This window comes from Nilaparvata lugens, chromosome 1, assembly GCF_014356525.2.
Source record: "Nilaparvata lugens isolate BPH chromosome 1, ASM1435652v1, whole genome shotgun sequence".
Taxonomy (NCBI): Eukaryota; Metazoa; Arthropoda; class Insecta; order Hemiptera; family Delphacidae; genus Nilaparvata; species Nilaparvata lugens.
The window spans coordinates 17,708,569-17,723,642 of NC_052504.1; the positions used below are offsets into that span (position 1 = coordinate 17,708,569).

The following is a 15,074-nucleotide window of genomic DNA, read 5'->3' on the forward strand; positions in this document are numbered from 1 at the left end:
AAGTTACTGGAAACCAGTTTATTATCATTCAAAAACTTTCTACATCAACAAGTCAATACAGTTTTCAACAAGGAATAAAGCTCCACGAATAATATAATACCAAGCATAGACTAATCATTAACGGTTTTTAAAACTCTTCTGATAAATATTTCAACAAAGTATGTTTATCTTCATATGAGATGATAAATTTCAGTTATTCAATTTGTTTTCTCATGTAGAGTTCCATTATCTCTATTACGTAGAGTTTAAAACAAGTGGAATACGCCATCGTATCCTCTACTATCACTTATCTCGAAATCATAATATTTGTGTGGATAAATATTATAAATCCATAGCTATTTGACATTGATCTCGGTTATTCGAACAACAGAAACAGTTACAATTAGTTTTCTTCTTTGATCAATATTATTTTAATCAACCCAATGTTGATTAAGCTATATCATTATTTGATTAATATGGATTTTGGCTATCACAACGGTTTTATTGATGAAACTATTTCTAGTTCAATTCAATTAAGTTATCCCACTGACTTGATAATTATTCCGACGTGCACTATGCCAGATGAAACTATAACTTTTTAATCTTATTCCATTTCCTACCGTTGTTTGCAGGCCGTAGAGCAGTAGACCAGTCGAGCAGTAGCAGATGAAATTTTACAACTCTATAAAGACGATGACTGAGTCCCCTACTCCAACTTCATGAACAGAGTGCTTCTATTAGATTGGCATTTTGGAAATATTTCTGTGTCTCTCTGATACTTTTTACCGCTCAGTTTTGATGTGAGCCGGAAACAGCAAGAGGAAAACGTGAAGATAAAGGGACAGAAGATAGGCGGCAAACTGACGCAAGAATATGCTACGGTAGTATTTTATCCTTTGAACCAGAAGCATTATTCCCAACAAGAGAATAAAAATTCTCACACGATGATACTTCTCGAATACAGTTGCAAGTCGAAAATCTTTCCGACTGTAAAATTGAAATTGTGAGCAATCACAGAACGAATTGAACGAGATTTTCATCAACTAATTATAAACGAACAAGAATGTTACAGCTGGGATATTAAAATTGGAGTAAGAAGGGAGGGATGAGCTATCCTTTACGTTCCAGATAATTGGCAAACTTCTGCCAGTGAGTGCTATGCATTGGGTCCTTTGAAGTCGAATCAAACAAACTTTGGATGAATTTTGTAGAAAAACTTCCAGATTAACTTCTAAGTGAAACAATTAAATGATAATGAGTCTCTGAAACTTTCAACGGGGTACTTCTCTGTCTAGTTTTCTATCATGGATGATGACAAACTCGTTTGAAACTATATTCACAATGAATAATCACTGCAAAAGTGTTGAAATTAACACATCAAAGAACCTGTTTATAGCAGTACTAGGGCAGGGAATTCATTAAAATGGGGGATTTATTTTGCTTCTGGTGAGAAATGCTTTAGAATTACAAAGACTTCAACATATAAAAAAACTCTTAAACTGTGAACATTCAATTCCTTTAATGTTGAATGCCAACTTGTTGAATCCATACCTTTTGAGGAATCTCCTTTTTCTAAATATATCGCATAACAAATTTGTATGATGGTTTTCGTTATCTCATAACATTTTCTCTTGAAATATAATATTGAATAACTCATTCTTCATTATGTTTTTCGTTTCCCATTGAGAAGTTTCGTCAATCATATCGATCAGGAATAATGAGTAAGACAGTAAAAATAGTGATTCAAATGATGACGAGCGGAAATTGATATATTTTCTCATTCCCTGTTGGATGGATTTGGAGGAAAGCAAAATATTACTAGTTGACATTTTATTCCCTGTAACAAATTCAGTTGATACAGATTTTGAACTTATTCGCCGGTCTCAATCACAGATTGAGTAATAGAGAAGATTATAGATAAAAACCGTGTTTGATGGATAAGAATATTAAATATTGATGAGTCTTGAATTTTGAGACTTATTTGAGTTTAATGTTGAATTCTATTGTCTATATGACTATAACGAAGCATTATAATCATTATAATATGATTGTATTCTCCATCGTGTTCAGTACTCATACTTCACGAGAGAAATAAGAAGAGTCCTAAGCCCAAATCGGTTGATATTCCGATCTTTATTACAGTTCAAATGTAAATTCTGTCAAATGAAGTAAATGTAGGCTACTCAAAAAGTACAACTCTTCAAATCCTGGAAATAATTTTGAAATCTAATACCTGCTTTGATGAACTTATAATTATCATAATTATTCGAATAGATGATAATTTATATTATCATTGATCAGTTAGAAGATATTATGATGGTATGTTTTCATAAGTTTCTAAGTAGTTAAGTGTAACGTGTATATCTTGAACTAACCCAATTTCTTCAATCATTTCTTCTGCAATCGCCAGTAAGAGAAATTGATAGGGCAATGATTGGTGGGGTTTAATGGTATGAGCTTCATACAAGTCTTAATAATAGAGTTTCTTCTATAATTGAAGACTGGTAGACTTCCGGCTAATAGAAGCTTGACAATTATTACAACTATTACAGTACAATAAAGTACAAGTCAACGAATGAGAACGAGCGTTCAAGTAGAACGAATGAAAAACTAGTAAAGGAATTCATTCGGAATTTGAATGAAAGGGCTGCACCATTAACAGAGAGCTGCAAATTTCGAATAGACGGGGGACGGAGACACATTTTCAGCTTGAGGCTTAACTTCTCTACAGACTGGACGAGTAGTAAGGGAGGGTGATATTTTGCCGACCAGCCATCTCCCCTATTTATCATGCTTTGTCCGTGCTCTCGCCTCTTTATTCGCCCTTTTCCATCCACTCTTTCCTTCCTCTCGTGCACTCTCTCTGTTTTTCTTGACACTCAGGCGCCATCTATATATCTTGTGGTATCGTTGCTCGCTTCTCGCTGGCAGAGAGGCCTCACGACCCTCCGATAACCTCTGGCAATCTGTCTTCCGCGGTCATCCCCTCCAACCCCCACACCCTCCTCCACACTTTCCTCCACCTTCCATAATCAGCTTCAGCAATATTTAATTTCTCGAGCTCTTCAAGCTATCCTTGGTGTTTACTGTGCCATCAAAATTAACCTAATTGTTCGATAAATCATTGAAGAACTGAAGTACGTTTACTCGAACAAATATCTCATCCGACACATAAAAAACAGCATCACCAGAAGAGCAGACAAATAGTGGCAATTGATCCCATTTTTCACTCCATGAGTGTTCAGGTCAAAGAAGTACATAAAACTGTCTTCTTCTAAGCCTATGTCTGGGAAGAAAAAGAGATGTATCTGGTTTCTAAGAGACTTTATTGAGTTTTGATACAGATCGCTGATTTTAAGTGCTCTATGACGCCACTTTATGCGACATTGAATGTAATGGTGTGAATCACAATGTGGATAGCATGTGTTGCATTGATTTGCTACAGTTTCAGTCTAAATTTAGTTGCTACTATTGAACATGAACTAAGATCGGAAATAAAGTTATTAATGAGGAACAGATATTATTTATAATCTTTTCACAATGCAAATGACACTAATGTGATGTGTTGTAACCCTGTAACCCAAATATAATGTGTAACATTCGTAGATGAAATTAATATAGTATTGGAGATGCAATATCATGTGGATATTCAAAATTCCATATTTGGAAATTGTTTTAGTAGCTGAAATAAGAGTAGAAATTCATTGTGTATATTAGGATATTGGCCTACACAGAAAAAGAGAGTGTTGAACGGAACAAGTTCTTATACTTGAATCATATACTTAAATCAAATCGTAGCCCAATTATCATGATCTATTCAAAACTCATAAAAAATTCTAAAAGTATATTCTATAATCTAGAGAGGTGATAGCAAACTCATGGACAATGATCACTAAATAACAATTGGCTAAATGAATATAGCCGCTGACCTTTGATTAGAAACGGAAGAGTTGTGTGCTACCCCTGTCTACAGAACACAGTTACCAACCCCAATAACTAACTTAGCAAAGGCTGTTACGGTAATTAGCCGTAAATACTTGCTGTCCCTTATCGCCCCCCCACCACTCGGCAGCCATCAACCGGCCGGCAATTCGCAAACTTTGCACTCGACCATGTAAACTCAATCGATCCGCCCGCTCTGTCTGCTCCTTCACAAATGTCTAATTTCAAGTTGCTTCCGTGTCACTCTAATCAAGTTAGCGACTGCAAATCGTGCCAAATTATTACGCTCTCTTGCAAATCTCTCTCACTCACACAGCTTCTCTCTCACTCAGTCTTCTGGTAATTTTATCATCATCATATCTCACTTGATCCTCTAGTGTAGCTCACTTCTAGCATTCTCCGACATGCAGTATTTCAAACTAATAAGTTAATGGGGACTACAGAACTGCAATCTCCATCAAATTACTGGTATTGGTTATTGGTTCGCTACTTGTAAGTACTTATTAGTAATTCTCTCATACTTCAGGGGTCCCCACTGGGTAGGCGAGGAGGCTGACTGCGTCCTTGAAATTATGGTGATGGGTGGTTAGTAAATGACCTCCTTTTTATCATAGGTGTGGGGCTGGGATCTGAAGGATTTTATCCAAATTTAGGAGCACACGCCCTTGTGCTTGTGTGTAGGGGGGAGTCACAACTGCATGATTTTATTATTTTGTTACTTATCCAGATCATCAAATTGGAAGAAAGACCGATACTTCAAGAAGTTATTCAAATAGGCTATCATCAACAAAACTAATCCAATTTCGTTATCAGTTCATACACCCACAGTACAATAATTCATTTTCATTTGAAAGAGGGATGAAACGCGATGATTCGTTTGGTTCTGCTAGCTCCTTAAGTTACTATTTTCAAAAATGAATGGAAATTTCATTATGCTTGTAAATATTTTATGATATTTAATTCAGCATTATAGAATGATGAAGATTGCCCATCATCAACTGTAGCCTATTTTGTCTGTTATATTCAAGTAATAGACTGTAACATTAGACAGTATTTGTCATAGTCATTCAATTTCAGCTGTTTTACATGTATGAAATCATGCATATGATTCTCATTACAGCATACTATACTGTAAAAAAATATATGTTTTCTCTACAGTAGAGTATGTTTCCCAGTTCCAAAATAGGAACAATTAAACTTCTACAAAAAACCGCCTCATAGCGCTCCAGGTGGAAGTTTTGTCAACTACAATCGAGAAATTCCTGATTTGGAATTTGTAAACTAGGTTATGTTTATAGAATGCATGTAGTAGCTTCAGCAAAAGCAGGTAATGTTCTATTTTTCCCAACTATTCTTCTTTAGATTATTATACAAAAAAGTGTACGTTACTACATGGACTCGGCTAACACCTCGACTAGAGACATCATTCTTGCTCTGCAAACATGACGGGCTCTTCCCGTCCATGTGACGTAAAATACTATTTTCATCATCTTGATGATTATTATGAGTGATATATTGCCAAACATTTGAGAATTAACTGAAGTGTTTAATCTCAATATCAGCTCAATATAAATTAATTTCTTAGGATGATGTCACTATTTTGATCAAATCAATCAAGTGTTTAATCTCAATATCCACGCAATATAAATCAATTTTGGAGCAAAATGTTATCATTTGGATTCTGACTGCCAACTGTTCAAAAAACGATTCTCAGAATCAGAGCTCAGGGGAATAAAATTGAATCCAATTTATTCCAGGAATCCGTCAGAGGAGCTCGTTTATGCGTCGAGTCAAAAATATTTTTATAATATCATTCCACAACTGCACTACTCTCATACTAAAGTACTTTTTCATGCATGGGAGAATTTGAGACTTGATGCCAATATTTTATGAGATTACAGGCGCGATTTATAAACATTTTCGTTCTTCTAATGTTTAATAATTTGATTGAGTAAGCTCGATGTTGGAAATTTGTTTTTGTTCTCATAGAAATCTGAGAATATTTCTGGGAGAACCAGACTCACATGAATTTATTGACATATTATTTGAGGGATCAAGAGTAAAGAACGAGTGGACAGTATCAATTTCATCCCAAAGCTTTGGTCAAATTGCCATAAAAATTCCAGGAATCGTACCTAATTTTTTGGGAGCTGATCATGAAGAATAAAATCAGATTAAGTACTTAATATTGATGTATATCAATATATATATTCATATATCAATATATTATGACGTAATATTGATGTATATCAGTGAAGCCTACAGAGTACATCCAAATACTCTCTGATGCATATCAAGAACCGACTACTAACTAAGTCGGTGAGAAGCATATAAATATTAATAGATCTTTTTTCCATATATTTGCCGGTGATTTCATGGCTTACATTTTATTGAGCTGAGCTTATGGTAATACGAAGTTAATGCTGAACTGTAGAGATAACAAACTGGTATATATTTTGCTTCTAATTGAACCAAGATCGAACAAACCTAGAAGTTACAGCCTAGAGGATTAGCGAACTAAAACTCTACCTAGTCATATAGAACTACTGAGATTTCTTAGTAAATACGGATCATGACAAAATATATTATTCGTTGCAAGATATAATAAACTGAGGTGTTTAAACCAATACTGAAATCCAGTAAGACATGTGCTGATCGCTGATCATAATATATGTTTGATTGAATAGACCAATAGACAATGGAGGAAATCTATTTCATTCTATTCCTCTCATTGAGTATGTTATATATTTTAATATTCAATACTCTGAAGATTCTTGAATTATAGTGGATTCATCCTTTTTTCCTGACCTAATAACTCCTTCCAGGAGATCGCAAATTGTTTTGTTGGATAAGCAGTGGAAGCTCTTCCTCCTACGTAATCTACAGTAAGACCTAATCATTAAATTGAACTTTTTGTTCAATGATGATTTTCTCACAGTGTTGCCACATGAACAATAACCGTACTAGCTCGTTTGGAGATGAACATAACAAAATTTTGCCCCATTGTGATGCAGGTTTTTTATCAACTTTCAAATTTACATGGGAGCAGGAGGTTTTTGCAATAAACTGTTGGCTTATCCAGCTTCATGTTGAGTGCTGCAATGCATTTACAATGGAAGCTTCATACAATCCAATCCAGAATAGCGAACGATACAGCTGTTATGTAATGTTTGCAACGTTGGTTGTGTAATTCGGCCCAGTTTCAGCTGGAACAGGGACAATATCCACTTTTGTCAACACGTCTCATATACAGGCAGACTATTCCAATAACTGGGGAGGGAACTGTATCTGAATAAAATTCCATTTACTGCTAAGGAACAATCTGCATGATGAATTGTTATCATTCTATATGTATTACTGTACTCTAACTGCTAGTAAATGTTAACATTGGTGTGGAATTTACATTTTTCTTGTAAAAAGAAATACAGTTCAAGTAGAATCCCAATAACAACTGTGGTGCTCTTCCTGGGGGAGTTACTATCGCCTCCAAGGATAGGACGACACACGGATAATGAATCTTGTATGGAGTACAAATAGTCCCATGTTACTAGCCAAATTGTGTAGTGCTGTATTTTAAATGCCTCACGTTGCGTCGGCAAATTGTGTCGTGCTGCAAATATATAACTCCACGTATAACGAATCTTGCACTGAGTCACCAGTATTGAGGTTAGAGATTTGAAAATGCGTGCGTGGACGCTGAATGAATACCAGACTGATTACTACATGATTCGATACAATCGTCTGAATCGCGGGAGGCACAAACACTCGCTCACCCTTGATTCTTCTTATGACAGATTGTATAATGATAAAAATTTTTAAAAGTAGTGTAGCAGTTGCTAAACACTGAATACGGATATCTTAAAACTATTACCTGTGATGGAACAGCATACAAAATCATACAGGTCGAGCAAAAATCCCGATGTAGATAATTTACGGGACTGCGTCTCTAATAAGTTCCGAATGATTAAGACAGGGTACTAGGACCAGATATCGTTCGGAATATACTTCGAGAACAGAGTCTTGTCGGGTTTCATGCTCTATTGTAGGAAATTATATGATCTCCAGCTGCATCTGCTATACAGTCGACGAATTCGCTCCTAAGTCGAAGTTGGTAACAGATAAAAGCTGATATATGAGCAGGTAAGGACAGAGAATAGGTAATCTCGATCTGACCCCACACACTACATCCACTTAGATCTGTTCCAATATCCAGGTTGATTCAATTATTTCAATGATCGTACTTGATCGGTTCTTGATAATATAGAACGCATCAGACACAATAATTGACAGGCTTAAGAAATAATCGAACTCAGAAGACGAATTGATAAAGTGGAAATATAATATAATAAAATATATAATTTGACAGTGCAGATATAAAGCTTGAATTACAGATTGAAAATAGTTTAACATTAATAAAATGATCAAAAGTTTGCTTGTGCTCGCATGATACCATGCATGATTCAACAGAATTTTATAATTGATAAATTTAACAGTTTTTTGAAAAATAGTGAAAATAAATTATAAAAGATTTTTAAAATTGCTCGGGTCGTGGTTCTGGCAGCGGAGGATAGTTAATCAACTACAAGTTCTTATAAATTCTATATAAGATAAACTCTAAGATCTTAATAATTATAAGCGCTTGTCGGCGTGGTTATTACTAAAATTTTATATTTTCTGCAATGTTATTTCTTTCGAAGCGAAGATTGGGGCCCCAAAATATAAAACTCACGTAAATCCTCTTGGCGGTCGTGGTTCCTTTAGATCAAATTTGTTTGATTCAAATCGGTGACCGGTCCAGGCTTCGGTTTCAGCACGTGTGGAATTTTAATTAAATATCTCCTTCACCAAAATAATTAGGGAATAATTGATTTGAATTTCTAGAATTATCGATTGATGAAATAAATTTATAAAAGAACAAATAAGATAGCCTAAAATATTGGCTCACAGATAAAATATACAAAAATCGAACGAAATTTCACTAATAGGTCTTTGGTAACTTTCAACAAGGTCTTAACGGTGAGGATCTTAAAAGGGAAGTGAAGTGTCTTCTTCTAAGCCTTGGACTAGAACCTTTTCTCTGAGAATCTCTGTGTAATTAATTTGCATGAAAATTTGCCATTGGTAGAATGATTATGACGTAGGCATGACGTGAGTGGCAAGCAGTAAAATATAATTCCTTCAATTACAATAATAACTCAATCTGTATAATTTTTTAAATTGCTTAATTCTCTAGATACAGTTCCCCTATAAAGTGTACATGCACTAGCATATATGATAAGGCAAGTTTGCTGGCTGATAACAGATTAACATATGATGCTTTCAAACGATCATCCCTTTTGGTGCCATTTCTATGGCATATGATTGATTGGCTTAGACTTGCCAAAGAGATTCATTCACCATGTGACTCAGTTGAATCAATAATTTATAATTTAATATCTCTATACAATTCTTATTATATTCGAAACTGTTATAATTAATTTTTGCTGCTCTTATCAGTAATACAATATTCATGCTATGACCTAGTTCATTACAATAACATTTGACATTTTAATGTAATTTCGTGAATAATAAATAGATTTTAACTATAATACATACATTTCATTTTTCTATTTGAAATTCTTGGTCCTTTATCAATAGTTCTTAATTTTAGAAATAATATAGCTTGCATGAAAACCTGGCATGACATTTTATATTGAGTCAGTCAGCTGTGTCTGAGCTGCTACAAAAATATCTGATCAATAGTAAACAAAAGGTAACCTCTAAAAGTTCAATGAGCAATTCATAGATGGTTTGTACTTAATTTGCAAAATAATTATAATTTTATTGAATAATTCTTTTGAAAAAATGCGTAGTACAAAACGGTACTCTTATCTTATACTCAGCTGTTGATAAGGAAGCCTTATCGCTCGGGTGCTAACTATTCGTTTGGCAGATCATTCATTCTATAAGGGTAATTACAATTTTCCCAGTTTATTCTCTCCTTTCATGAGATTTACTCAAAAAATTCATCACACAACAAATTAACAATAAATTAACTGGATCTGACTACGAAATCAAATTATTTATTACCACATCATTTCAATAATTCAAGGGTAAGGTAATGGAGATATTTTTTTCTCGAAATAATAGAGCCACTGTGAATATCTAGTTGTACACTTTTGAAGAATAAGATCTAGACTCTCATGGGATATGGAAACATAACGCATAAGACAAAATAGCTCGAATTGTGAATGGAAATGAGAATAATCATTTGTTTTTTGCTGAGGGTGATACCCACATGAGCTCTCGGCTTGTGCGTGGGTAATAAGGCAGATGATAATGAGAGATGAATGGACCTACAGTTTCAGGTGGATTCTGAACCACTGGAAAGCAATTTTTACAACTCATGAATCATATTTATATTTTATGTCATAAAGAACAAAAATGATAGTTTAAAAATTATATTAACTTTTCAAACCAGTTGAAAATATCATATGAATAAACATTTAGGATCATTCAAGCATTAGTTAAACAATACAAATTACAATACTTATTGGCGATTATATTAATGATAATTATCATACTGTAATTACAGTACGCTTTACTCAAATCAGCAAGCATTAATCACAATACATTCACCCGAAGAAAAAACGGGAAATAGATTTAATCCATCTCAATAAGCTCTCATTATATCCAGTTTCACAGAAGCAGACCGTATAAAATCCATCATATTTTCAAATAAATATTATATTTTTGATGATGTACTTGTTGTATGAATCAATAAATAATCAATATGAAGATATCAAAGAATTTATTATTTTCATGCGCTCATCGAACAAAATGAGATGATATTGTTCAACTTGTTAGACCTCTCGTGTAGAGTGATTACCTGGAATAGCACTATGGCAATTCCACCTAACTCATTTAGGAAATGGTTGATGTTACATAATTGAAATTGGTTTATCATATTTGACAGCAAAGTTAGTACACACAGTGATAACAGTTCAATTAACACTGTGTTGACGAGTCTGAAAACCCAATAATTGATCAGTTGGTTCAACAGGGTATATTTATTTCCTGGAACTGGAAAGTGTCCCATATTTGTTCTACTTCTGAGAACAGGAACAACGGAAAGGCAAACTATGATTACCACACTATTTCAATTTGATTGCCAACTCACCTCCATCACATTATTCCCCGACAAGGTGGAACGTCATCTCTCCGCCATTTTCTCCGAATCTGGAAAAAACTAAATGTTATTTTTCTCGATAAAGCTTGTTTTATTTGGAAGAATATTTACACCATTCATTATTTTCCTGATTTTTTCGCATTCGCAGAACGGAGCTGTTGTTATCCTCATAAACATCTGAATAAATCTCATGATAGCTATATGAATAAAATTTCGCATAAAAAGTATAATCTGCAGTATTGACCGTTACAATAGGATCGTGTTATGAAAAAATGAACCGAATACGATTTTTTTTGAATTAACATTCCAAATTCAACTGAGTATTATCAGAATAGACTCTTCAATATTTTTCTGGTTAATAATACTATGTTTATTGGGTTTTTAGTCTCAAACATAATAATACAATTGAACATAAAGATTAATTCAATAAATAGGAACTGACGCATTACACAGATGTCAGAAACCTATAATCATCTAAAAACTAAATTAAGCTTCTTCGTGAATATTTGGTCACTTGATACAATATTCTTATCTGTGCAAGATGATGTCAGAGCACCATCTTCAATGAGTCAAGTTCAGTTTTGATTTTTCGCCTGACTTATGATTCTCCTAAAGCTTTTCATTCAGCAAAATATAAAAATTGTAATGACGTTTCTTGATTCTTCTTTTTGATCCTTATACAAGGAGTATATTTCCACTAACCATTCTGTGAACACAAACAAGAAATATTTATTTTCAGTATGGTGACTTTTTATAAAAATTATGTCGAGCATAGAAGCCTAACACTAAACTTTATTGTTACTATTTTTGTCACTTTCTGTCACACATCTATCACATTATTATCAATTATCAACTCTATTTCCATTATTATTACGTAATGAAGCGTGTAGTGTGGGTAGGGAGATTGGAGAACATAAATATGTAGATATTCAAGAAATATACATCAAGATTATATTCAAGATATTCATACGAGTACAAGAGATATACTTCAATTTATTTTCACCGGACATATTTTGAAGTGGCTATTCATGGAACATCATATTTTGAACGCATAATATGAAATGTGCAGCATTGGACAAGATAATACAAAATGGCTCAACATAAAATGAGCTGTCATAGAGTGTCCACCAGCATCAGGCGGCAGACCGGCATTCGTCGTCACCAATATCAGCTTCTTGAGGTGGAATTAGATTGTCGTTGTCGTAGTTTGGCGTGGAAAGAGGCAATTTCTTCTTTCTTTGTTTCGGTCGTAGTAACCGGTCATTGTGACCGACCGGTCATTATGACCGGAAAGCTTCATGCGCACTGCCCGACTGAGAGCAAAAATAAAGGAAATCCTTTTTATCGCCGCAATTTTCTCTTATGGTCGTTCCTTTAGAGCAATAGTTAGTTCTTATCTTCCTCCTTCCCGGTGAAACAAAAAGTGAATTACACATAATGAACGGTATTGGGTCACTTGGAACAATACTGTTTTCTCTCCAATCCAACCAGATTTCCACTCAACATGCATGTGGCAAGAAAATGAAGCTGAAATGCGAAGGAAAACGTTCATTCTTACTAGCTGAAATAAGTGCTCATAATAATATAAGCAAGTAAAAGCAGATATCATACAGTCGGAATTTTGTTTTTGAGAATAACATTCAACCTTCCCATCATGAATAGAAATCATATCAATTCATAATAATACATGATTTCATCTCCTATTCACAATATCACTTTTATGCCATCAACTTTTACAACCCAAGAATCCTGGAATCATGCTAAGGTATCCTACTGTGAATAGTTATAGGTTCAATAATGATTCATTATATTAGATGGATAAATTTTCTTGTTCTACGATTGCACAACATATACAAAATAATTATATCATTTTCTGATAGACTAGACTTCGGTACTTCTCTCAACAGAGATAAGGTTGATAGTTTATCAAATAGATGCATCATTTGAAGAAAAAAAGTTTGGTATCTCAGTGATAAAACATCAATTGTTCAATGTAATTGGGAAAACAAGCTGTTTGGTACAAGAATATCTTCTCCTATTTCTCAACTATTAAATTGTATAGAACATTTTGTTACAACATAATTGAATATAGCTTGTTACAGCAGTGACTTGCAATTCAAACCGTCTTGGAATACTGTTAAAAAATTGATTAAAAAAAATAATTGGAATTTGTGAATGTGGCATACCTAAAAAAACCTGTTTAAAAGCTGTCTGATACAAGAAGATATATTTTCCTATTCTTCAACTATTAATTTGTATAGAACATTTTGTTAAAACACAATTGAATAAAGCATCAGTGCGTTACATTGCAAAACGCAATAGAAAACTGTTCAAAAATTGATTAAACGAATGGGAATTCGTGAATATAACAAACTTACAAAAACTACGACCATTCCAAAACGCTTCGTAGAGACAGAGATAACATTTTGAAATACTCTTATTTTGCTTTCTCATTCTGGATAATAAGATGAAAAATTCAAGTATGACAAGTTTATTTCAAGCAATCAGGTTGTCTCACAGGCCTCATTAGAGGTTCTACAAAGAAACTGAAAATCAAGACGGTCGGTGAAGTGCTTACAAGAGCTATCTGGCCCGGAAGAGCGGAATAAAGAGTGTGCCGTTAATCCGAATATTCCAACAGCCCTTGTTACTTGCAAAATAAAAGCTGAGAAGTAATGAAAGTGGAGAAAACTGACTCAATAAGAACGGAAACGACTGGGATGTGAGGAGAGGCCTCCACTCGGAAGAAGGGTGCGCCAGTTCTTGTTTTTGATCCGTAGCTTAATTTTTGCAAGCGACCATTTGAATGTTCCAACTCCAGTACAGCTTCGTCCACTTAATAACATTTCTATTGCCAGCACCTCGCTTTTTTCTTTATCTCTTCTCCTGTTCTGTTTCCTGTTCCCACTCCTCCATCCATGTTTCAGTGGAGAGAGCTTCATAAAAGTGTAACAAAGCAGTGAAAAGAAAGAGGCAACCATTAACGGATCCCAATTACAATTTCATACTCCAAATGGAAATCAACTTTCCAAGTAACAAACATTTTTGCATTCAGTTTAGAAACTTCTCCGATCACAGCGCCAATTCCGCCTATTTATTAGGAGGATTGATGTGCTTGTGGTAATGTTTAGTGGAGATTGAGAAAACTGGAAACAATGTTTGTTTGAACTAAAAAACTTTGTAATTATGGAGCTATTTAATTCCAATAGGATCAGCTATTCTGTTCAATTTATCTTACCCAAATTGGAATGAGAAATTTTTGTTAGTCTCCAGAATACTTGCTCGGATTCCTTGAACTTTGAATTTATCTTTATTCCGAATCAGTTTCTCTCTGTTTTCTTTATTCTTTATTCATTCATACAATAAGTACATTATCAAAATCATATTGACAATAAATTATTTTATCTAATTCCTTCAGACATTACAAGGAGAAAAAAACTTTTATAGCTCTGTAATCGGATTGAATTACTTGACATTAGATGGTGGATAAGCCTCATTCATGATAATAAGAAAGTTATCACCTATAGCTTGTCTTCCTTGTCAGTTTGTTTTGACAGTCTTTATCGCTAGAGATCTGGAAGGTAGATAACCCAAATATCCAGATCATCACTATCAACATTTTCAAGCAATCATCCTAGCGCAAAATAATGATCAAATTGATGGCGTTAATATACTATAGGTACTTTATGAAGATTAGGGCCTTCTTTATAGATTGACAGTCACGTAAATAAAAAAAAATAAGACGGATATAAACAGTTGGAGAAATCAAAAATGTTATATATTTGGCATAATTATCAATATTCTGATGTATTTGAGGAAGTAGAAACGTTCCTTTTCTCTAAGAAAGATACAATCCCGACAAGATTCATCCTATCAAGATGTTTTTGAAGATTTCAACGAACACTCCGTCGTACGCAAATAACTTGAACTCACAGATAGATAATGATTTCGCAAACACGGAAAGTCCATTGCTCGGTGCATCTGG

The 15,074-nt window shown here is 34.1% G+C and overlaps 1 protein-coding gene across 2 annotated transcripts in view; it reads right to left on the bottom strand.

Moving 5' to 3' along the window:
• LOC111048075 (suppressor of lurcher protein 1) overlaps positions 1-15,074 on the bottom strand; it is a 202,327-nt gene that overhangs the window by 133,053 nt on the left and 54,200 nt on the right. Inside the window, exon 2 of one of the 2 annotated variants that reach the window (XM_039432421.1) lies at positions 11,081-11,139. In XM_039432421.1, coding sequence (XP_039288355.1) covers positions 11,081-11,086 — 6 coding nt within the window. In that variant the 5' untranslated portion in view covers positions 11,087-11,139. Of the gene's footprint in view, positions 1-11,080; positions 11,150-15,074 lie in introns of both variants that reach the window. The other variant, XM_039432426.1, reaches the window with a different exon arrangement.